Genomic DNA, 26,071 nt, shown 5'->3' with positions numbered 1-26,071 from the left:
CTTTCACAAAAATGAGTTGATTTACATTTATATTTTATATGTATAACAAATAATCAAAAGGAGGAGTTAATATCGAATGATCCTTATTGATCTTGTATACATACATTTCAGTAGTACAGGAAGTACAATAGTAGTGCAATATTAGGGTGTGCACATAAAAAACTTTCATACTAACAGAAAGACAAATGCAATATTTGGTTCCAAAATGGCAGTGTCACAACAGCAATATTCAAGAACCCAATAAAATAATATTAAAACTTAAAACATGAACAAGTTTATAGGTAGGGAAATATATGTTATGTAAGATTTTTTTAAAGAACTAAAGTGATGGTGAATGTTAAAAGGTTGTGTACAGGTATTGGCACAAAGGCAGGCAATGCTGAGGCAGTAAAAAAAAAACTATTACACAAAAACAAAGTACACTGTCACAAAGAAACTGATTAAAAAAAAAACACTCATAAATTATTAAAAAGTATATTTACAAGTCAAGTTAAACGCAAGTTAAAATACTGGCCTATTTTTCAGAAACTGAATCACAATCAAAAGCTGCTCTGATTCTCTGTTTAGAAGGAAGTCTACACTTTAAAAAACACAACCGAAATGAAACTCCAACTTAAAAGTCTTCCCACATAATTGTTTCCACGGACTGTCCTCCCTTTGGGTGTTCATGCAAGTTTTCACATGTATATACACTGGCCCTCTATACATCCTGCCCGAAGCATTATCCAGTGACAAATGGCCAATAGACTTAGACATCACATTACCATGTTTACTGTAACCTACAGATTCCTACCACACATTCTGTTAATTGCATACATTGCATGTATGTTACACAGAGGTGTGTAGGGGTGTACCGCCATTTGAGGGAGAATACGCATGCTCTGATGAAGAAGAGACTGAGCGGGATGAAGATACTTCTTTCTGTAACTCCTCCACCTTCCTCTGAAGCTCTGCACGCAGATACAGCAACTCCTTCAGGTTCTGGTGCACAGGCATCTGAACACAGGTCAACACACAACAATTCAGTTCCCTAAGAATAAAGCTCTGGTTTGTTTTTAGTCAACAAGAAACAAGAAACCCCTCACACCTGAACAAGCTAATCAAGCTCTTCAGGATTACTAAGGCTATAGGCAGCTGAAGGTTTTTTTCAGGGTTGGAGATAAACTCTGCAGGACAGCGGCTCTCTAGGACCGAACTTGCCTACCCCTGCACTAACCACTAGGACACAGCCCTTACGGCATTGGTCCTGCCTTTTGTTCACACAGGGAGCCTTCAGGAACTGATCCCGGCAGTGTTACTAGGTCCCCATCCCGGGGCGTGTTTGCGTTAACACAGAAGGCACTAGCAATTTTCTGGGATCAACGCGCTGTGTGAAAGGGGCTTAAGTCAAATGACCTTTATTTATATAGAGCTTTATACAGTCCAGATTGTTTTCAAATATGAGACAAATTCTGCTGTAAAGCAGCTCTACTGAAGACAATAGTGTCAGTTCAGTGTTAATTTAATTCAGTTCAATAGCAGTGTCGATGTTTTGAATTTGTCAATGATGAAACAAAGTCGAAATCAGCTATAAAGCAGAAAACAGTGATGTCATCATCTAGTCAGTGCAGTCAAATCAATGATATTGCTGAATATTAAGTCTTTTAAAGGGATAGTTCACCCAAAAATGAAAATTTGATGTATATCTGCTTACCCCCAGCGCATCCAAGATGTAGGTGACTTTGTTTCTTCAGTAGAACACAAATGATGATTTTTAACTCCAACCGTTGCCGTCTGTCAGCCGTATAATGTGGGTCAACGGGAACTTCTTTTATAAGAGTAAATAAAACTTTAAAACTGCGTTCAGCATTCGCTTAGTGAGGTCTGATCGCGCTCTGACAACGGCAGTGATGTCTCGCGCTTATACTTCAATGAGTGTCAGACATCACCTCTGTTGTCAGAGCGCGATCAGACCTCACTAAGCGAATGCTGAACGCAGTTGGACATAGTGGTGTATTAGAGGTAAAAAATAATATAAATACTGTTCAGTTTCTCGCACAAACCGATCGTTTCGTGTCTTAGGACATCAATGTGTTGTCACAAGCCGCAGGGTTTAATTTGGATTCGTCTAAGCAAGTTTTATTTACTCTTATAAAAGTTGTTCCCATTGACCCACATTATACGACTGACAAACGGCAACGGTTGCAGTTAAAAATCATCTTGTGTGTTCTACTGAAGAAACAAAGTCAACTACATCTTGGATGCACTGGGGGTAAGCAGATATACATCAAATTTTCATTTTTGGGTGAACTATTCCTTTAACCCTTAAGTGCTATTTGTTTTGAATGTACACTCAGGATGCTGGGTTCTCCAGAGACCCCAGACAATAAAATGTGATTTTGTAACATAATAATGTAATTTTTTTAAAAACATATGTCACAGTTTAGCCTTTTTTCTTTTGTAAGTATCATTTGTGTGTGTTTACTCCATCAGAGATGTGTTGTGGTATTGCCCCTTCAATTTTGTGTTTTCTGCATTGTAACTGAATTTTCTTGACAAATTATGTAAAAAAAAACCCTATTTTTTATAAATTTTTTAGTCTCCTATTGATGTCTGTGGGTGATTTTGGGGGGGGTGGAGCAGTGTATGTGTGTGTGAGCAGAAGCGTTCCACATTGTGGATGTGCTATAGGGTTGCCACTTCATTCATGTGTACAGTGGGGATCGAAAGTTTGGGAACCCCTTTCAGAATCTGTGAAAATGTGAAAATTTTTAACAAAACGAGAGATCATACAAAATGCATGTTATTTTTTGTTTAGCACTGTCTTGAGTAAGATATTTTACATAAAAGATGTTTACATATAGTCCACAAGACAAAAGAATAGCTGAATTTATTAAAATAACCCCGTTCAAAAGTTTGGGAACCCTTGAATCTTAATACTGTGTGTGGTTACCTGATGATCCATGACTGTTTTTATGTTTTGTGATGGTTGTTCATGAGTCTCTTGTTTGTTCTGAGCAGTTAAACTGAACTCTGTTCTTCAGAAAAATGATGCATCATAATTTTTTTGTCTTGTGGACTATATGTAAACATCTTTTCTGTAAAATACTACTAAAGTACTTACTCAGGACAGTACTAAACAAAAAATAACATGCATTTTGTATGATCTCTCTTGTTTTGTTAAAAATTTTCACAGATTCTGAAAGGGGTTCCCAAACATTCGATCCTCACTGTATTTGTGTTCTGTGTTGTGACTGATTTAGTTTTTTTTCCACAAATACATATATATACAGTACAGTCCAAAAGTTTGGAACCACTAAGATTTTTAATGTTTTTAAAAGAAGTTTCGTCTGCTCACCAAGGCTACATTTATTTAATTAAAAATACAGTAAAAAACAGTAATATTGTGAAATATTATTACAATTTAAAATAACTGTGTACTATTTAAATATATTTGACAAAGTAATTTATTCCTGTGATGCAAAGCTGAATTTTCAGCATCGTTACTCCAGTCTTCAGTGTCACATGATCCTTCAGAAATCATTCTAATATGCTGATCTGCTGCTCAATAAACATTTATGATTATTTTCAATGTTGAAAACAGTTGTGTACTTTTTTTTTCAGGATTCCTTGATGGATAGAAAGTTCAAAAGAACAGCATTTATCTGAAATACAAAGCTTCTGTAGCATTATACACTACCGTTCAAAAGTTTGGGGTCAGTAAGAATTTTTATTTTTATTTTTTTGAAAAGAAATTAAAGAAATGAATACGTTTATTCAGCAAGGATGCATTAAATCAATCAAAAGTAAAGACATTTATAATGTTACAAAAGATTAGATTTCAGATAAACACTGTTCTTTTGAACTTTCTATTCGTCAAATAATCCTGAAAAAAAATATTGTACACAAATATTTTGTACAATTGTACACATTAAATGTTTCTTGAGCAGCAGATCAGCATATTAGAATGATTTCTGAAGGATCATGTGACACCGAAGACTGGAGTAATGATGCTGAAAATTCAGCTTTGCCATCACAGGAATAAATTACTTTGTGAAATATATTCAAATAGAAAACAGTTATTTTAAATTGTAATAATATTTCACAATATTACTGTTTTTACTGTATTTTTAATTAAATAAGCAGACGAAACTTCTTTTAAAAACATTAAAAATCTTAGTGGTTCCAAACTTTTGGACTGTACTGTATATATATATATATATATATATATTTTTTTTTTTTTTTTTTTAATTTCCCCATTAATTTCAATGTGGGGTCTCGGGAGACCCCGAACTTCCTGAGAGGGACTTTTTTTTTTCACGCTAACATACAACCAGATTTCATTCCAATTTATTTATTTTTTGTGGATCTAGACAGTGTTGACAAAGTTACAAAGTCTCATGCCATTTGGATCAAAGGAAAATTTTTGGGGGGGTCAAAAAGGCCCCCAACTAGCTAATAAGGGATAAACCTCAAGTAAGCAAGCCAAAGGCAACGGTGGCAAAGAACCCGATCTTAATGTAACCCTAATATTTGCTAATGTGTTTTGCACCTGTGGTCTCATGCGGGGGTTCCAGCGTACGTAGTATCCAGTCCACAGCTCCAAATGCCTTAGAGTGGCCAAGGGGTACAGCACATGGTTTTCATAGTCCACATAGAAGGGGTTGGTGAAGTCCTCTGGCTGGCTATTGATGTAGGACCACAAAGACACAGTCTTACTGTTCACTTCCTAAAAAAAAAAAAAAAAAAAAAAATCATGTAGGTGACCAAAACTCCACCCTCCCCCTGGATTGGCACAATGGTACATGCCTTTTCCACTCGCTCCTGTTCACTGTTGTAAAGGAATGTACCAAACAGGCAGCTGTAGAGGTGATCCAGGATGGTGATGAGGAAGAGCTCATTAAACTCAAAGGCAGAGGGAAACTGAGAACACATTATAAAGACAGCCATAGTGAGCTCCAAAAAATCAGTATCATGGCAATTCATATTCATAGGAATTTGGCTCAATGATAAATCACACACATAACATTGTAAATAAAATTTAATTATAAATGAAAATAGTGATTAGATAACAATAAAGGTACAGCTTACCTGTCTCGTCATTTGCCAAACACAGTCTATAAACTGCACAAATAGAGGCGAGCGCTCAGAGTTTGCATGATTTTCATCTCCATGACCAACACGCTACGATATAGAGAGATGAGTGTAAGATTTTTCTTTTCTCTTTTTTTTGTAAAGAAAATAATATTTCTATTCAGCAAGGACATATTAAATTGATCTGAAGTGACAGTAAATACATTGAATGAATGTTGCTCTTTTGAACTTATTCATCAAAGAATCCTGAAGGTTTCCACAAAAGCATTAAGCAGCACAACTGTTTCAAAATTTGATAATAATAATAATACATGTTTCTTGAGCATCAAATCAGCATATTAGAATGATTTCTGAAGGATCATGTGATACTTAAGACTAATGGCTGCTGAAAATTCAGCTTTGCATTACAGAAATAAATTACATTTTTAAATATATTAAAATAGAAAACAGTTATTTTTAATTGTAATACTATGTCACAATATTACTGTTTTTACTGTATTCTTGATCAAATAAATGAATAGTGAGTGAGCATAAGACACATTTCAAAAACATTAAAAAAATAATTATATTATATAATTTAAATATAATATTATATATCAGGCCTAGTATTACACACTCAGGCACAGTTTACATATCACAGATCTGATTGGCTATATTTGATTTTCTACCCCGCCCCCCATATCACTGACACACTCAGCATCTCTCACCGCAGCAAACTTGTGTCCGAAGCTGATCCATTCCTTCTCCAGCAGCACCTGGAAGCCCTTGAGAGTCCTGAAGTAAGAGTCCAGCATCAGCATGGCCAAAGAGGTGAGCTGAGCTGTGCGGTCCCAGCCATCACTGCAGTGCACCACCACAGAGCTCTTACTCGACTCAACCTTATCTGCAATCCGCACCGCACCCGCAAGCAAAAGCTACAGAGAGAGAGAGCGAGAGAGAGTCAACTGCTTTAAAAGCATCTAATTGTCTTGATCTTCCGGGACAGCCGTAAACTTTGAGCGGAACTCACTTTATACACCTACTAAATCCACTCTGTAAAAATGGAAGGGTTCAGAAAATTTCGTACACTGTGTCTACACCAGAAGCGAGCGCGTGACATGACAAAAGCAAGTAGAATTCATTATAATCAGCGATGCTGTCTACACTGGATGTGGAGCAGTGTGTACTCCAAGTGCTCGTGCTACTTCTGACACAAAAGGACAAATGGATTTGCAACGGTCACTTTGTCACGTCCAGTGTGGACTGCTTCTAGTTGTGGCGCGGAGCGATGTGACAATGGTTGCACCTGATGTAGACACGGTGTCAGAAAGGCCTTGCATCATTTGTATATGCTGTTTACCCGTATGTGCTCCAGCCAGTGTGTGGCATCTATGGCTGAATGCCAGCGCTGATCATCAATGATGGGGTAGACCACCTCCTTCAGCTTACGCAGAGACTCTCTCATAACATGAATGTTTGGAATCTTCAGGAATTTCAGCTCCATGTTGGGGTAGAAATTTCCATTCTCATAACCTCCATCTTTAGCCTGAGGTATGAAAGAGCAGAAAATAGGTAGAGAAGATTTACAGCTTCCATTTTCATCTCCTGACAGGATCTGCAGATAGCACAGATGGCTACTCAATAATTCAAAACTACATTTGTGAAACAACATGGGAGTGTGTGCGTTATGTGTGAAAGAGACACATAAAAATTTTTCCTGCATTTCCCTTCACTCTGCAACATTGATGAACTGAACTGAAAAAATATCAGTCAAGGAAATCACTTTTACCTTGTGATTATCAGCCACGTTCCTCTGCCGACCATCAAATATGGTGAGTTTATGGGACTGCGCATTGGCATCCATGATGGTCTGGAGGTAATGCTCATCCTCCTTACACCGGCGGTCTGTCAGGCCCACCATGGGCTGACTACAGCGCACTATAGTGGCTTGAGTTTCTGGGTGGATCCATGAGAGGACCTGAAAGAGAACGTGAGGTACAGAAGTCCAAACTGCTTTTGAAAGCTCAAAGTGTCAGTTATTTAAATAGTTTTTTTGCTTTTTTATTTTGGTGTTTTTTTCCCAGTTTGTCTGATACAGATGTCTGAAATAGGCTTGTCATACTAATTAAAAAAAACATCTGATTGCAGTTATTTGATCTAACTCTAACCGCAGTTGTTGCAGACAACCAGTGTTGCCAGCTATTTTAAAAAGAAAATAGCTAAAGGTCGCTATTTGACGTCATGCGTCAATTAGCATATTCGTGATGTCATCATGTCGTACTTGCATTCTGCATTTGTTACACCCCCTAATATATATATATATATATATATATATATATATACGGTTCGGTACGTGTTCTGTACAGCAGGGGGGAGAAAATGAAACAGAAAATTGCATCTTTTTTCTTCTTTCTTATTGAACAGTGGTTTATTGAACAAATTGTGTCTCTTTAAATGAATTCAATTATAATTAACATTTTTAATTTATCTAAGCTAATGCTGTAAACTATATACAGCGATCCCTTTCTTGCACATTACTATAATATTAAAGGTTACAAGAGCCCAAAGCTATTAAATTCAGTTGCTATTTATTTTTAGATATCATAATCGACATTCAAAAAATTGCACATAGGCAGGTTTTGGCATTAACTTCTAAATCTAATTATAACATTATTTTTCTACTCCAATTCATTTTTGAAATAACATCACTTATACAATTACTGTCATAATTGTTTTCATGGCATGACTATGCATAGAACATCTGTTCTTCTTCTGCATTTTTTCCTTTTGTGGCGGTTAGCAAACAGCTTTGCATTACAGCACGCGCCCCCTTCTGGATTGGAGGGCGGATCGCCTGTGACTGATTCTATTCTGATTGTATGTACCGAACCATGACTTCCGTACTGTGACCGTTCGTGTGTGTGTGTGTGTGTGTGTGTGTGTGTGTGTGTGTGTGTGTGTGTGTGTGTGTGTGTGTGTGTGTATATATATATATATTATAAAGACTAGATTTTTTTTCCGATCAGGTAGGCTACAATTGATTTCAAAACATTTCAGCTGGTTCTAATTTGATTTTTGGATGCTCTGAACATTTAGCTAAAAAGACTACCACTCCAGTTTAGTGTTTATTGCTGCAGTTAAAAAGACAAAGTTGACAATTCTGGCTATACTTTTATTTTAATAATTTCTTTAATTCTAATTTATTTATTGATCACTCTTGGTTATCTAATTTAACTATTTGTGGCTTGGGTTTTGAATATATGTTCCCCTGCACTTCAAGCATTTTGCACTTGTGACTTACGACTATTTCATTTTTTTTTTTTTTTTTTTTTTTAATTATTGTTACTTTTAGTTTTTAGAACGGTATATTCGGTTCTAATTCAATTCTGTAAATTAATTTTTGATTGTTTTTCGGTGCATCAATGTTGCGCTGTAGAGTTAAAGCTTGCTGGCACAGGCAATTTAGCCGATTTAATTTGATTTGCCGACATGTGAAATGCATACCTATCTGCTGTGTGGCCTTTTTGCAGTTATTTATATATTATTTAGGTTTATTAATCCAAAATGTTTTTATTCATTTTCTTCTATATCTTGTGTGGTATGGTTCTGTACATCGTGGCTGTGAATGTCTATCCAAATTGCCTTTCATTTCAGTTTAAAAAAGATAAAAAGTCATTGTCAGTTTCGTCTATCATCTGACAGGCAGTTTGGTCGCTTTATTAGAAAGTTGTTTCGCTGTGCTGGGTGTGAGAAAAAATAAAAGTTGTTTAAGGCCCGGGTTTAGACCTTACTTCATTTTCTGCGTCCCGCTCCATCTTGTGCACAGTTGAGCGTGCGAGCCTTTCCTTTGGTCTTAAGCACAGAAAGAGTTTATGCGCACTATCTTGTGGACTGCAGTTTTTCAAGCACCCCATCCCCCCTCCCCGCCCCCCAGTTATTATCTGTATATTTTCAGGATTCTTTAATGAATAAAAAGTTTGAAAAGAACAGAATTTATTTGAAGTAAAAATCTTTTGTAACATTATTAATTTAATAATTTAGTCTTTAAATGTCTTGCTGAAGTATTAATTTACTGAATGGTAGTATATTTGTATTGCATGGTAACAACCCAATGTGTAAAATCAAATAAAAGATGGAAAAAAGATAGTTTGTAAGGTAACACTGCACAGTCCACAGACACACACGCTCACTTACTGGTATACGATGTTTCACTCTGAAAGAGGCCACTCGTTTGACTTCATCCTCAGTAATACTTGTTGGGATAACGAGTAGAGCAGGGTAAGTGTCACACACTTCATAATTACTGTTGATCTTACTGATGGTCCAGCTCTCATTTGGCAAACCCTGCAGACAGTGTGGGGACAGAAAAATGAGAAAGGACAAACTAAAAAGAGGCTGAATGAAGCAGTATTATTCTGACTTCATGTTTTCAGTCACACAACTCTACTTTTTTATTAAGCAACATGCAAGTCTCACCATTCTTTTATACTCAGCCACTGGATCATAAACCTTCCATCCATCCACGGGAAATTGCTCTTTGTATTGGAAGGCGAATAGGGACTGGAAGAGAAAAAGGAGCAAATTGATTTGAGGATCCATGAACCAACTGCACTCAAACCAATCACTGCTCTGACTGGAGCCATGACGTACCAGTTCATTGGACAGGGGGAAGGCATACTTTGTCAACACATCTAAAATCTCCAAATTACTCTGTGGCTCCTTTTTATAAGCAAACCTGGGACTCCTCATATCCTATTAAGACAGAACACAGATCATTGGCATGGAAAAATTATAGTTTTGGAGACTGAAATCAGATTAAATTGTGAAAATAAGATATTTCATGCTTTAGACACCATTTTAAAAACCAAAAACAGTCAGAGCAATATTTTATTATGTTTCCAATAAATATGGATGTAAACATTTCCACCATCAGGTTCCCATTGCATAACCATACACAACGGTGCCGAGAATTCCGGGCTGAGAACGGGTTGTAATTGTGCCGTGCCATACCAGGCTCAAGTGGAAACAAAACTGGAACTGTTCTTTACCATTCTAAGAACCAATCGGCTCGACAGTGGAAAAGCGGCTGTTAACGATTTGCTTATTTACCTAGTATTATGAATTAAAAAAGTTTTTTGAAAGAAATTAATACTTTGATTTAGCAGCAAGAATGCATTAAATTGATCAAAGCTTTTAAACGGCAGTGTATCTAAATTTTAATTTGAGAACTTTATTCATCCATTGTACCAAAGACATTAGTAATACATAAACCATATAGGCCTAACATTCAGACTAAACCTTTTAATTGAAAAAAGGTAACAGAATCAATAAACAAGATGAAGCAATAGAACCGATTATGATTATTAATTCCAGCCAAACAGAGATGCATTGGACCATGAATTAGGGCTGTCATGGCTCAGTATTGCAATATGTGATAATATTCAGGATTTTAAAAATGTATTTATTTATTTATTTGCTATATAAATATATGTTACCATGTGGTCAGCTGGCACAAAGATTCAAAAACAAAACAGGCTTTATTAATAATCAAACACTCTAAATTAACATGCATGAGAATGCAAACCATACAATTCATAAACAAGAACTGACCAAGAACAACTGAAACAAGGCTATATAAATGGGTAGAACAAAGGAAGGCAAACTAGACACGTGAAACTAATATGCAACTTTAGAATCAAATGAGTAGACATAAAATAATTAACTCATGAAATCGAAACTAAACAGAGTGGGGAAACAGGAACTAAAAGAAACAGAACAGAATGTCAAAATTAAGGTCCAGGTAACAGAACATAAACCTGACAATAAGACTGCTGATATTTCAAGAAGGACCTGGTTGCAGCCTGCAGAATGGGGCGGGGCTACATGGATTAATAAACCCATTGGCTCGGTTGTCTTTCGTAGGCACACATAATAGGAAATGTGTTTGACAACAGAGTTCTCTATAATGCACAGAAAATACAACATTAGCCTACATCCCGCAATGGCAAGAGAAAATAATTATGAAATGTATATTCATGGTGGACAGTGTACACAAACACTGTACTTAAGTTAAAGTAGAGAAACACTAAAATATTACTCCAGTAAAAGAGAGGTTTCTAATGTGACACATGTAAGATAGACCTAAAACGGGTTAGAGGTCAGTCTGACTTCATTATGAATTATTAGGAGTACACTTGACGTGAGAATATCATATTACTCCCGGATCTTGACTCATTTGAGTAATCAAGTGTTTATTGTTCACTTGACTTGCTTGTTAACTGCTGCAAGTTTAATCTTTAGAATCAGTCGAATTAACAAATGAACTATTCAGTGTTATTTGTGAACCAGTTGATTGAAAAGAATCGGCCCAAAAGATTTGCTCACGAAATGGACATCAGTATGGGGTCTCGGAGAAGATCATGATTTCTTTTCTTTAAAATAATTTTGAGATACAGCATGTTTTCCTGAAATTAAGTGGAGGAAAAAGTCTGATATTATGTTTTGCAATGTAGTACAGACCAAGAAAGTTTCATAAAAGCTAAATTAACCAGGCAGACACATTAGCCTATTGCAGTGTCATTTCGTTATAATATAACTGCACCCAACATGGCTTATAAAAACCAATAAGACCTTCTGTAGTGCGTCTTGCTATTTTATTTAAATTAAAATGGTTCTGATACATCTTTTTTATTTCCTTTCTCATACTATGGTGATAAGTAATCACATTTCATGAATCATTTAATTCATAATTCATTCCTCTACCTGAAGACCTGACCCTCCTGGTGTGGTTTCTGCAGGCTTTCTGCAGGCTGCAAACAGGTGTACTTGGAAATCTCTACAGGTTCTAGACAGGCTGTCAGTCAGTGCAGGTTAAATTATAGGTGGCGGCAAGGGACTGTCTTTGATTGAGTCATTAAACCGTTCATTCAACTAATACATTCAAAAACACTTTCTTCGTATGTTGAATACGGAAGGCAGTCTAGCGGAAGCTAGATATTTTACTTCATAACTTGTTAAATATTATTATTATTTTTTTTTTTTTACACAAATGTATCACATGGCTTCAGAAGGCCTTTATTAACCCCCCCGGAGCCGTGTGGAGTACATGTTTATGAGGGATGGTTGTAGATGGAAGCACTTTCTTCAGCTCATACTCGTGAACCCTGTTCACTGCCATTATAAAGCTCGGATGCGTCAGGATATTTATTAATATATTTCTGATTGTGTTCATCAGAAAGAAGAAAGTCATATACACATAGGATGGCTTGAGGGTGAGTAAATCTTGGGCTACATGTAATTTTCATTTGAAAGTGAACTAATCCTTTAAAGGGGACCTATTATGCAAAATTCATGGTGTTTGGACATAAATGTGTGTTGGCTGTGTGTGTACACAACCACCCTATAATGATTAAAAAAAAAAAAAAACTCCTGCTTATGATATATCCCCATAAATCATAAGCAGTGTCTCAGAACAAGCCGTTTTCGGTGTTCTGTAGCTGGATGGATTAATCCACATAGCTCTCTCCATTTACTCCTGAAATCTGAGCCACTGAAGATGTTTTTGGAAGAAAATGCTCCCTCAACTCTACCGAAATTTGTTTATGTCTGCGTGACTCATTTCACACCGGACTGCTTTGTGAACGAATGTCAAAACAAAGGGACATTACAAAACAGAGGTTGAGCTAAAAAACTGTTACTCAATGATGGATCAGTACAAACTATTTGTGATGCAGCTTACAGCCTCCAGAGCGATACTGGATACAGCAGTAATGAAGGTGAGAGCACTTTATTACAGTTCATTCGAGTTGATTTACGGATATAAAGTTTACCAGTTTATTAAGCACCACCCGAAAAGGCATAAGGTCTTTATATATTTGTTTACTGTTAGTAGTAATAAGTATTTCTGTGAACTTCGCTATGTATGTTGATGATAATCCAAGGGAGAGAGAGAGAGTTTATGGATAATATTTTAAAGCACACTTGCACTGTGTTTTATTCAGCTCTTACAGTGATTTTCTAGAGTGAAAATAGACGCGTCATCTTTTGTGTGAAGTACAATAAACGTTATAAAACTCATCTGTAAAGTTTTGGCCATCATTCGGATGGGGTCTGGTACAACAGGCTTGTACTAATACAGTGGAAGAAGACAATATAAGTTATAACCATAATTAAAATAAACTATACCTGTTCTATCTCCATGCAGCATATATTCACAGTTTCTGACATTATAGTGCATCCTGACACCGAAGAACGAACTCTTGAAGCTTCGCCCTCTTAGGCCGATCGCAGCAGCTCATTTGCATTTAAAGGGCACACAGTGAAATGGCGCAATTTTGCTCAACCCCAAAAAGTGGCAATTTTAACATGCTATAAAAAATTATCTGTGGGGTATTTTGAGCTAAAACTTCACATACACACTCTGGGGATATCAGAGACTTATTTTACATCTTGTAAAATGGGGCATAACAGGTCCCCTTTAAGTATAAAATAGCCTGTTGGCGGGAAAAAAATAAATTTTTCACTCTTGTTATCATTATTAAAGGGTTAGTTCACCCAAAAATGAAAATTCTGTCATTAATTACTCAACTTCATGTCGTTCCACACCCATAAGACCTTTGTTCATCTTCGGAACACAAATTAAGATATTTTTCATAAAATCCAATGGCTCAGTGAGGCCTTCATCACTAGCGAGACAATTAACACTTTCAATGCCCAGAAAGCTACTAAAGACTTTTTGTGCACCAAAAAAAACTAAATTATTCAACAATATCTTGTGATGGGCAATCTCAAAACACTGCTTCACGAAGCTTTGAAGCTTAACAAACCTTTTTTGTTTCCGAATCATTGGTTCAGAGCGTGAAAGTGACGTTAATTCTGAAACAAGGCTTCGTTACGTCATAAGTGTTTCGAAATTTTAATGGTTCGCATGAATTTGGCAGTTTGAATCACACTCCGAACCACTGATTTGAAACAAAAGATTAGTTAAGTTTTGAAGCTTCATCAAGCAGTGTTTTGAAGTTACCCATCACTAGATATTGTTGAATAAAAGTTGTTATTTTGTTTTTTTAGCACACAAAAAGTAAAATATTCTCGTCGCTTTACAATATTAAGGTTGAACCACTGTAGTCACATGAACTGTTTTAAATACGTCTTTAGTAGCTTTCTGGGCATTGAAAGTGTTAATTGTCTTGCTGGTGACGCAGGCCTCACTTGGCCATCGGATTTTATGAAAAATATCTTCATTTGTGTTCTGAAGATGAATGAAGGTCTTATGGGTGTGGAACGACACGAGAGTGAGTAATTAATGACAGAATTTCCATTTTTGGGTGAACTAACCCTTTAACTTATTTTTACTTTCAATACCCATGCATGAAGTGTAAAACAATAAGGGCATAGCTTTATGAAAAAAAGAAAAAAAACGGGAACATCACGGTCGCTTGCATTCCTCTGCGGTTGGCTTGTCAGTACCACTGTATTACAATATTGCGGTTATTGCGACAGCCCTACCATGAATCAGCTAAGACAATAATTACCCCAGCAGACAGTCTCTGTGTTTAACCCAAACACTGACACTCAGCTCTATTGTTGTGGTGGATGTTTACTATGGGTGGAATAGACCAGGATGTTGGTGAATGGTGGTGCATCTGACCTTACAGACGATCTCCATGCCACTAGTATTCTCCCCAAGACTCTGTACACTGATAGCCTCCAACCTGCTGATAGCACCCAGGTTCACATCCAATATGAAAGGAAAGTCCTGCAAAGCGATGAATGGAATAAGACATCTGCTTAACTTTAATGTTTAATTTCATTGTGTGGCCATATTACACAATATCAAGACACTACACCGATCTGTTCCACTATTGAGACGCACCCGTTCTAGACTGACAAAGTAGAGTTTGTAGTCCGTGACTGTAAGTGTGCCGGTCACAGCTCCAGAGAAAGGACAGATATACATCACATCTTTAACTGCAGAGACAGAAGAAAACAAACGTTACCCAACACTACTACACAAGCAAAAACAGGAAACAAGAGTCAACAAGAATGATTCGACATACCAGTGGTTGTGATCGTCTCTCCAGGGACCAGTGGGACTTCATCCATGGGCGCTTGCTTTCGTGCATCCCTGAATATTTGCTACAGGGTAAAAAGACACCAAAACCTCTCAAAATAGCAGTTATTTTATCATGCTAAATATTCGGTTCATACATAAACATTCAAAAGGTTGGGGTTAGTAAGGTTTTTTTTAATGTTTTTGAAATAAGAAAGCTGCATTTATTTGATCAAAAATACTAAAATTCTGAAATGTTAAAATATTTTCAAAATATTTTAAAAAGAAAGTTCAAACAAAGCATTTATTTGAAATAGTAAATATTTTTACATGGTTACAAAAATGTGAAATTTGATCAACTTAACACATCCTTATTTAATACAATTTTAAATGGTGGAGTATGTTTCTCATAATAAATTAACTGATATCATGAAGTCTGAGCTGATGTAAAGGCTTGACAGCAGAGAGATAGAGGAGGGTTAGAGTAAGCAAGCAGAGGTGAAGCGAGAGAAACTTGCCGTAGTGTGAGACGGCAGTTCATAGTCACTGTCAAACTGACAGCCATCTTCACCAGAGTCCTGAGACTGAGCAGCGGCCGCAGGAGAAATACAGAATATGAGACAAAGAAAGAGAGGAGAGAGAAAAAGTTTGTTTTAAAGTTTCTGCAGTTTTTAAAGATGTTTAGAAACAGAAAGAGAAAGAATGCAACAGAGATAATAGTTGCTCTTTGGGGTTGATAGGTCACATCCTCACGCAGAGACAGGAAGTGTGATTTGAGGAGGCGAGAGAACACAGAAAAAATACAGCTGCAGCCATCACTACTACACTACTACATCTGTGCTAGTGGTAACTAAATCATTCAAATGTATGCGTTTTAAAGGGTTAGTTCACCCAAAAATGAAATTTCTGTCATTAAGACTCATGTCGTCCACGCCCGCAAGACCTTCGTTCATCTTCGGAACACAAATTAAGATATTTTTGATAAAATCCGAGAGGTTTTTTATCTCCCATAGAAAGCAAAAAAATGACCACATTCAAGGTCCAGAGAAGTAGTAAAGACTTTGTTTCCCTGTCAGTCTCCTACACAGTTGACAGTGAACGCAGTGCAGAGCTTCCATGTTCTAGGTCAGAACGCCGACTCTCTATTGGCCGACTCCTGTGTCAGCATCATACGGATACGTTGTGGTGCTCACGTGAACAGCTTCGGCCAATATCGAAAACACAGAAAACACGGAAGATCTGCACTACGTTCACTGCGTCAACTACATAGGAGACTGACAGGAAAGAGGAAAAATGGTTGAATAAAGTTGTTATTTTTGTTTTGTTTTTGAACACAAAAAGTATTCTCGTCGCTTCATAACATTAAGGTTGAACCACTGCAGTCATGTGGACTATCTTAATGTTTTTACTGCTTTTCTGGACCTTGAATGTGGTGATTTCGTTGCTTTCTATAGGAGATAAAAACCTCTGGGATTTCATCAAAAATATCTTAATTTGTGTTCCGAAGATGAACGAAGATCTTGCAGGTTTTGAACGACATGTGGGTGAGTAATTAATGACAGAAATTTCATTTTTGGGTGAACTAACCCTTTAATACTTTTGACTCTTGATCTTGAGCCTTACCCTTAAGTTTGTCCGCCTGGATACCTGGAGATCACACATCAGACATCAGACAAAAATGAGTTACAAACACAAACACACTTTTATGAACATTTAGGTACAAAAGCACACAGATTTAACACACAGACTGAATCTCAGTGAAAATGTCAAGAAATGTACAAGGTCATATTTAACTCCAAAATCAGAAGTAATTTTTTTTTTAAGAAAATAAATATTAAGCCAATTTTTAGGACCAATATTAATATTTTTGAGTAATGTAAAAACAAAATAATAATAAAAATAATTCTCATTACTGTAATGTGTTAATCATTTTTTAACTGTCAAGTGCATTTGCAAAGAACAATGTTAAGAAGCTATACATTACTGTTTAAAGGTGATGAACTTTTTTTTTAAAATAAATTAATACTTTTACTCAAGGATGCATTAAACTTATTCAAAAGTGACAGTAAAGACTTTTACATTATTTTAAAAAATCAATCATTTCAAATAAATGCTGTTCTTTTGAACTTTCTGTTAATCCTAAAAAAATTGTTTCAGTTTCCTATAGACCTTATTTACCAGAGAAACAAGCGCGCCGCCATCTTTATAAAATTGTCTTTGAACTTCCGTTTTGTGGTAGCTCTGTACATTTCTATGGCATCGCTGTCAAAGAATAATTAGTTGGTAAAGTGGATTTACTTGTTGTAGAGTTAATGAAAGTTATCATGAGCATTGTTGTGTTTAAAGCAGATGTCTTAACAAATGTCAGTAGATCGGGAAGATTTTAAAACGAGCAGTTCATTCATAAATGTAATATCGCTGTGGAAATACAAACCGGAAGTCAAAAGACAACGAGCGAAACGCTGAAAAGGGGCGGGGCTACATAGGTCTATATATGTATATTATTCTTACATTTGATAAAAATAGATTTACATCAGAAAAGAGCAAAAGCTTGTCTATGGCAGGTGGCAACATCTGTATCCTAAAAACAGGCTTTATTTTGTATGAATTATTTTTTTTTTTTCCTTTCGAATTTGGTGTGAAATATGACTGAGACATTTCTTCATTTATCACCTGGATGAAGCATAAACAAGGGCTTATGAACAGAGGACAAACACATAACTGTACAAAAAAGACAGTGTGCAAAACACAATAATGCAAACATACTGAACACATACAAACCTAAAGCAAACTACAGCAAGTGTGCACAAACAGTTTTTATGAATATATATTCTCTAATTTACAGCTGAAAGCAGGGCAGAGCAGTGGTCCTGTTAAAGCAAACTGACAAACACCCCACTGCCTTACCCTGAAATCTATCTTCTTCCCAACCTGTCGATCAAAAACACAATATCATAATGGCTCACAGAGACAAAAACTTGAAAAACTGGACCACATTCATTCTAAATACCACGTTTCCAAGCTTAAAGATAATCTACTACAAAGTAAGACAAAATGCAAATCTAATCTTAATCATTTTAACTCAACTCAATATTTCACTTCCATACGTTTGTTTATTTATTTGATAAGCAGCAGTGTAATAAGTGGGATCATGTAGAGTCAGTTGGTCATTAAAGGGTTAGTTCACCCAAAAATTACAATTCTGTCATCATTTACTCACCCTCAAGTTGTTCCAAACCTGTACACATTTCTTTCTTTTGTTGAACACAAAGGAAGATATTTTGAAGAAACCAGGCTACTTTGGGGCACCATTGACTTCCTACTATGGGAGTCAATGGTGCCCCAGAACTGTTTAGTTTCCCATATTCTTCAAAATATCTTCCTTTGTGTTCAGCAGAAGAAAGAAATGTGTACAGGTTTGGAACAACTTGAGGGTGAGTAAATGATGACAGAAGTGTCATTTTTGGGTGAACTATCCCTTTAATACAAAACAAACCCATTCATGTTTGATTATCACACAGTCAAGGTTTATTTTATGGTAATGAGTCACAACCAACTGGTTGTACATCATCTCTTACATATTCTAGACCAGGGGTTTTCAATCTTTTAAAAATGTCACGGGCCCCCATATATGATCATTCTCATGCGAGGGACCCTATCCTAAAATTATAAAGGCAGCTATATAAATTTTTATTCATAAAGACCCAATCAAACTGTGAAAAAAAATATTATAAATATGTGTAAAATATTATTTGGAAAATATTTAGTTTATGCATTTTTCTACTCACTATAGTGCATTTTTTATTTGTTTATTTGGTAATATTTTTACAATAAGGTCTCATTCATGTTAATGCATTAAAGGGTTATTTCACCCAAAAATGAATTTTCTGTCATTAAAGGGTTAGTTCACCCAAAAATGAAAATTTACCCTCATGCGGTTCCACACCCGTAAGACCTTCGTTAATCTTCAGAACACAAATTAAGATATTTTAGTTGAAATCCGATGGCTCCGTGAGGCCTCCATATAGGGAACAATGGACACTTCCTCTCTCAAGATCCATAAAGGTACTAAAAACATATTTAAATCAGTTAATGTGAGTACAGTGGTTCAATATTAATATTATAAAGTGACGAGAATATTTTTGGAGCGCCAAAAAAACAAAATAAAGACTTATTTAGTGAACGCCGATTTCAAAACACTGCTTCAGGAAGCATCGGAGCACAAATGTATCAGTGTGTCGAATCATGATTCAGATCGCGTGTCAAACTGCCAATGGCTGAAATCACATGACTTTGGCATGCCGAACAGCAGATTCGACACACTGATTCATCTGTGCTCCGAAGCTTCCTGAAGCAGTGTTTTGAAATCAGCCATCACTGAATAAGTCGTTATTTAGTTTTTTTTGGCGCTCCAAAAATATTCTCGTCACTTTATAATATTAATATTGAACCACTGTACTCACATGAACTGATTTAAATATGTTTTTAGTACCTTTATGGATCTTGAGAGAGGAAGTGTCCATTGCTCCCTATGAAGGCCTCACGGAGCCATCGGATTTCAACTAAAATATCTTAATTTGTGCTCTGAAGATTAACAAAGGTCTTACGGGTGTGGAACGGCATGAGGGTGAGTAATAATGACAGAATTTTCATTTTTGGGTGAACTAACCCTTTAATTACTCACCCTCATGTCGTTCCACATCCTTAAGACCTTCGTTCATCTTCAGAACACAAATTAAGATATTTTTAATCCGAGAGGTATATGATTACTCCATAGAAAAGCAATTTAAAGTGTTAGTTCACCCAAAAATGAAAATAATGTCATTTATTACTTACCCTCATTACTTACTCTCATGCAGTTCCACACCCGTAAAACATTTGTTCATCTTCGGAACGCAAATTAAGATATTTTTGTTGAAATCCGATGGCTCCGTGAGGCCTGCATAGCCAGCAATGACATTTTCTCTCGGTTCATGCGAGTACAGTGGTTCAATATTAATATTATAAAGCAACGAGAATATTTTTGGTGCGCCAAAAAAAACAAATTAACGACTGATATAGTGATGGCCGATTTCAAAACACTGCTTCAGGAAGCTTCGGAGCGTTATGAATCAGTGTATCGAATCATGATTCGGATCGTGTGTCAAACCGCCAAACTGCTGAAATCACGTGACTTTGGCGCTCCGAACTGCTGATTCGATACGCTGATTCATTATGCTCCGATGCTTCCCGAAGCAGTGTTTTGAAATCGGCCATCACTAAATAAGTTGTTATTTTGTAATATTCTCGTAGCTTTATAATATTAATATTGAACCACTGTACTCACATGAACTGATTTAAATATGTTTTTAGTACATTAATGGATCTTGAGAGAGGAAATGTCATTGCTCCCTATGCAGGCCTCACGGAGCCATCGGATTTCAACTAAAATATCTTAATTTGTGTTCCGAAAATGAACGAAGGTCTTATGGGTGTGGAACGGCATGAGGGTGAGTAATTAATGACATTATTTTCATTTTTGGGTGAACTAACCCTTTAACCACCCCTTTCAAGGTCTGCAAAGGTACTGAAGGACATCGTTAAAAAGCGGCGAGAATACTTTTTGTGCACAAAAACAAAATAAAAATAATGACTTCATTCAACAATATCTTAATTTCAATGTCATTCTTGTATGCCGTTTACGTTCAGTGCTTCAGAACGCCGGCTAATTTGTGTTCCAAAGATGAAGGAAGGTCTTACAGGTTTGGAACGACATGAGGGTGAGTAATTAATGACATAATTTTCATTTTTGTGAAAACTAACCCTTTAACATGAACTAACAATGAGCAAATATTCATTTATTAACCTTTGTTAATGTTGGTTCACAGTGCGTCTTATCATTTATTTATTTTTACACTGTTTTTCCCCTTGCACTTCCTTGTGGCCCCCTGGGGGAACCCAGTATGAAAACCTCTGTTCTAGAGAGTATGATTGAAAGTGAAAAACATCCTCTAACCTTGCATTCACGGGGAATGGCTTCTGGAGGGACACCACCAGAGATCTGGCTGGAGATAGTGGCCGCTATCAGCTGTTTACACCACTCTACATGAGATCCGGTAGGACTGTGTGAGAAAAACAAAACAAAACAATTAACATATAACACACTCAAGCAAGTACTTCAGTCAATGTATCTGATGATGTGAAACTACAGACTCCATACTGGCATAGTCAGATGCATGTATTAATGTGCAGTGCTGACATCCTGTGGTCTATATAGACTAAAGATGACAGATGGCGATATGAGGTCAGAGAAATGTGCCACACAGTCTGATCTTTCATCGCTGAAAAACGAAACAACATTGCACTATTTTCATCCAGGCTTAAAAAAATATTGCTTCCTCAGGGTTTTAATTAATGTATCACTTCTTGGTAGCAAAAGTAATAACCTTAATGCGATGATGGGAAGATGCGTGCTGTTTTAGATGGATAGAAAACATTCTCAGATTTAATAAAAATATCTTTGAATCCAGTATAGAGCAGAAATAAACTATAATGTACAGTATAAAGGGCTATTATTATTATAACAATAGGCATATAGGACGGGACTCATCTGCCCATCACAACAGTGTCTGTATAACGCGCGTGCACATTGTAGTAAAGAAAAATTCACATATTATCGCACAATTGAGGATAAAACCAAGACATGCACCTGTCTAACGAATCCACGCTGTCTTGTCGAGATGCAGGGATTCCTCCTCCGAGGTTTCGGGGTTTTCGCGGCACAGGCGGCAGCACCGGAGTCTCCGAACCCGACGAATGCTGCTGCTTCTCCATTTCCCACCTTCCCGAGCTCAGCCTCGTAAGATGTGACTGTCTTTTAGCTTCCTCCAGTCCGAGAGCTGCCTGTCTGTTTTAGGAAGTCATCTCTATGTGGCTGTACGTGAGCAGCAGTCTGCGGTTGTGTCTCTGCTTCCTGCTCTGCTGCTGCCGCTGACAAATAGCGAGCGTTTCTCTTTATTTATGTCAAGGAAGCAGCCATGACGAACCCCCTCCCGCCATAACCCATATTTAGATCGCTAAAATATCGGCGCATATACACCGTGCTGGGTACTATCAGATACCAAAAATGAAATACTTGTTGTAATTAGATTATATTACATTTTAAAATCGTTAATAATTTCACTTTTAAGAAGTGTTTTCAACATTGCATATCTAATCAACTCCTGACAAACTATTATTATTGTCTTTGGAAGGCTTTTGCCTCCCAAACACATTAAAATGTACAAATTCACGCCATTTCATATTTACATGCAATGCATAGATTCCCCAACTTTTTTGTCAGCTTTTTTGCCCAAATATATTTACTAACCTGCTGCTGTGATGTCTGTCATTAATGTGAATCAAAGTCAAAGAACAAAAGAAAAAGAGAAAATCACTCACTGCTCTTGACTTTAAAAATGATCAATCTATATTCTGTTCATAATTTAGAGAAGGCTGTAAAGTGTTTGACTAGGCTATTTCTGTTTATTTCCTGTTAGACATACCTGAAAATATTAAAGCACTGTTTACAAGTTTACATGGAAACAAAACAATGAAAACAATAACTTTGTGCATTTTGGCAGGGCAAGTAAAAATCTGAACCAGTCTGACTAGGCCAGTAGAAAAAAAAAAAAACCTGATATATTAAAGGCACAGCTAAATGTGACATTGTGAAAATTGTTTTAAGTGCACTTAAATTAAGAGCCTAATAAATGTTAAAGTTGATATCTTTCAATTATACTGTAATGTTGAACGGCTATAATTAATGAATAAAACTGATAAAAAAAAAATGCATAGAGACAAATATCAGTATTGATATTGGTGATATTGGCCTTCATCCACAAAAAGATGCCATTAAATAAACTGGGTTCTAACTGGTTCATTAAGTATACCGTCTTTATGTTGTTTCTGCATTAATTTGAAGATTAAATGTGAAATTATTACAATACAAATATATATTACAAACTTTAATGTTAGGTGCGATTAATCGCGATTACAGAAAAATGTGTGATTTGTTAATTTTTTAAATGACTGACAGCACTAATATATTATACAGCTCTATATATATATATGTATATATATATATACATACATACATACATACATACAGTACAGTCCAAAAGTTTGGAACCACTAAGATTTTTAATGTTTTTAAAAGAAGTTTCGTCTGCTCACCAAGGCTACATTTATTTAATTTAAAATACAGTAAAAAAACAGTAATATTGTGAAATATTATTACAATTTAAAATAACTGTTTTCTATTTGAATATATTTCACAAAGTAATTTATTCCTGTGATGGCAAAGCTGAATTTTCAGCATCGTTCCTCCAGTCTTCGGTGTCACATGATCCTTCAGAAATCATTCTAATATGCTGATCTGCTGCTCAAGAAACATTTAATGTGTACAATTGTACAAAATATTTGTGTACAATATTTTTTTTCAGAATTATTTGATGAATAGAAAGTTCAAAAGAACAGTGTTTATCTGAAATCTAATCTTTTGTAACATTATAAATGTCTTTACTTTTGATTGATTTAATGCGTCCTTGCTGAATAAAAGTATTCATTTCTTTAATTTCTTTAAAAAAAAAATAAAAATAAAAATTCTTACTGACCCCAAACTTTTGAACGGTAGTGTATAATGCTACAGAAGCTTTGTATTTCAGATAAATGCTGTTCTTTTGAACTTCTATTCATCAAGGAATCCTGAAAAAAAAAAGTACACAACTGTTTTCAACATTGAAAATAATCATAAATGTTTATTGAGCAGCAAATCAGCATATTAGAATGATTTCTGAAGGATCATGTGACACTGAAGACTGGAGTAACGATGCTGAAAATTCAGCTTTGCATCACAGGAATAAATTACTTTGTCAAATATATTTAAATAGTACACAGTTATTTTAAATTGTAATAATATTTCACAATATTACTGTTTTTTACTGTATTTTTAATTAAATAAATGTAGCCTTGGTGAGCAGACGAAACTTCTTTTAAAAACATTAAAAATCTTAGTGGTTCCAAACTTTTGGACTGTACTGATTATATATATATATATATATCAGCATCTCAAAATCAGCATATTAGAATGATTTCTGAAGGGTCTGTCTGTCTGTACAATGATATTCTGGACTGATAAGAGGGTTTATATATTTATATATTCACTGTCCTCCAAAAGTTTGGAAATGCCCTAGAAAAGTGGGGTTTTGGACAATATTGGCATGAAACCTTTTTAATTTGTGATAATTTTGCACTGATAAGGGACAACACAAACTATGAAAACATTTTATTATATAAACAGTTTATACATAGAATTTTCGATTCATCAAAATATCCACCATTAGCAGCTATCTGACATAAACTGGGTTCTAATTGGTTCATTGCATTCTAAACTCAATTGGCAATCAATTGTTGAAGCTATTAAGGTGTGCTGACCCAAAAATCTTTTACAAACCTGGGCCAAGTTTAAACCAGTAACCAGGCATCACAGCTGGCAAAGGGGCTGACTTTACATAACAATGGCAATATATATATGTCAATCAAAATGAAAATTATTATTGGTGGTCTTCAATGATAATGTCAAGTTACTGTAATGTATTTGCACAAAAAAAAATTATAAGGATTTATGCTGATATCTAAATGAACACTTTGCCAGGGGTGTTTCCAAACTTTTGGAGGGCAGTGTATATATTTTATATTGTATTTTATATATATATATATGAGAGGTTTTGAGGAAAGGCCTGAATTCTCTTTTATGAAAAGTGACTAACTATTAATCAATGTAAGGCTTATCAAAGGATAAATATTTGAGTTTGAAACAATTATCTAAGTGACTGAAGATCCGTGTGTTACATGCAGCTAGTATAGTATTGCATCATCGTCGGTTAAAAACAGACGACTCACTTCTTATACATTCCTTTGATTTTAAATAAAAAAAGAACACTAACAGATGATGTGTGGCATGTACATCATTAATATAACCCAGTAAACATCATTTTACCTTTTAGCTCAGGCTTGTTCTTATAAAGACATCTTTTTAACTATGCTGTGTTCATATCATTACCATGGCAGATTTGATGATTAATTTGGTGATTATAGTATGCATTTTCATTGCATGCTATAACAACAACCTTTTTAAATGTTATCAGAGTCACACAAGGAAAAAAAATTAATAGCAAGGGGTGGTTTATACGACACAAGTACTATGTAATAGCACTGTAAGCAATCTTTGAACAGCCCGCTATGTCATACAATCACAATGCCTGGGTACAATAATGAGCATACAGTCTTTTACATGTGAACTCTTTAAATTAATTTAATCAGCATTATGTACAGAACAATAGCTGGCCAACAAATAAAGGATACATGTGGGAATACAAAACACAAATAGATCCCTTTAAACTATTATATCTAACTTAAGATAATGTCAGGACAAAAAAAAAAAAAAAAAAAAAAAAAAAAAAAAAAAAATCAGAGTGCAGCTTTCCTTCAATCTCATGCACTGAGCAATGGGATTGAGAGCAAAAGAATTCCCTACTACGGAATCAGACCATTTCCAGGTCTTTAAAATGTTAAAGCAAAACTAAATGCCCATTAAAAAAAGAAAAGAAATATAATATATATATATATATGAGGATGTTCAACAAATTACCTACAATTACCAATTACCAAAACCAACCAAAACATTTTTTCTAATTACTTTCCTTTTTATAAAACTGTCAAATTTTACACTGAATAAAATAATTATATTTTACAACAATAGAACTTTCAACAGTAAAATAGGTTTTTGTTTGAGGTAATTACATAGTTCTGGAACTTGTACAAAATAAAAAATAGATTTCTGTCTTATCTCCCCCCCTAAAAACAACCAACCGCAAATGGTTTGTTTGTTTATTGAACTTTTGTCTTCTTCGCACGCTATGGATTAAACTTCATATCCTCATTGAGGTC

General features: G+C 35.6%; 1 protein-coding gene across 3 annotated transcripts; it reads right to left on the bottom strand.

Annotated features, from left to right (window-relative positions):
- Positions 1-12: 12 nt before the first annotated feature.
- Positions 13-23,085, bottom strand: mtmr1a (myotubularin related protein 1a). 3 transcript variants are annotated; one of them, XM_048184030.1, is made up of 18 exons: positions 22,452-23,083; positions 21,792-22,072; positions 21,099-21,204; positions 18,011-18,034; positions 16,727-16,750; positions 15,111-15,189; positions 14,927-15,021; positions 14,702-14,809; positions 9,703-9,804; positions 9,529-9,612; positions 9,247-9,396; positions 6,842-7,030; positions 6,413-6,598; positions 5,781-5,987; positions 5,071-5,163; positions 4,789-4,902; positions 4,532-4,708; positions 13-996 (listed from the first exon to the last, which is right to left on the bottom strand). In XM_048184030.1, the coding sequence occupies exons 2-18, from the start codon at positions 21,914-21,916 to the stop codon at positions 829-831; spliced, it is 2,031 nt and encodes a 676-aa protein (XP_048039987.1). In that variant the 5' UTR covers positions 21,917-22,072; positions 22,452-23,083; the 3' UTR covers positions 13-828. The 3 variants fall into 3 exon arrangements, with proteins under 3 accessions (XP_048039987.1, XP_048039986.1, XP_048039988.1); XM_048184029.1 differs by lacking the exons at positions 16,727-16,750; positions 18,011-18,034 and adding an exon at positions 15,622-15,687 and having other exon boundaries at positions 22,452-23,085; XM_048184031.1 differs by lacking the exon at positions 18,011-18,034.
- Between the last annotated feature and the right edge of the window lie 2,986 nt (positions 23,086-26,071).

Source organism: Megalobrama amblycephala, linkage group LG3, assembly GCF_018812025.1.
Source record: "Megalobrama amblycephala isolate DHTTF-2021 linkage group LG3, ASM1881202v1, whole genome shotgun sequence".
Taxonomy (NCBI): domain Eukaryota; kingdom Metazoa; phylum Chordata; class Actinopteri; order Cypriniformes; family Xenocyprididae; genus Megalobrama; species Megalobrama amblycephala.
Note: the sequence above shows the minus strand (reverse complement) of the source record. Positions and strands in the feature narration are given on the sequence as shown.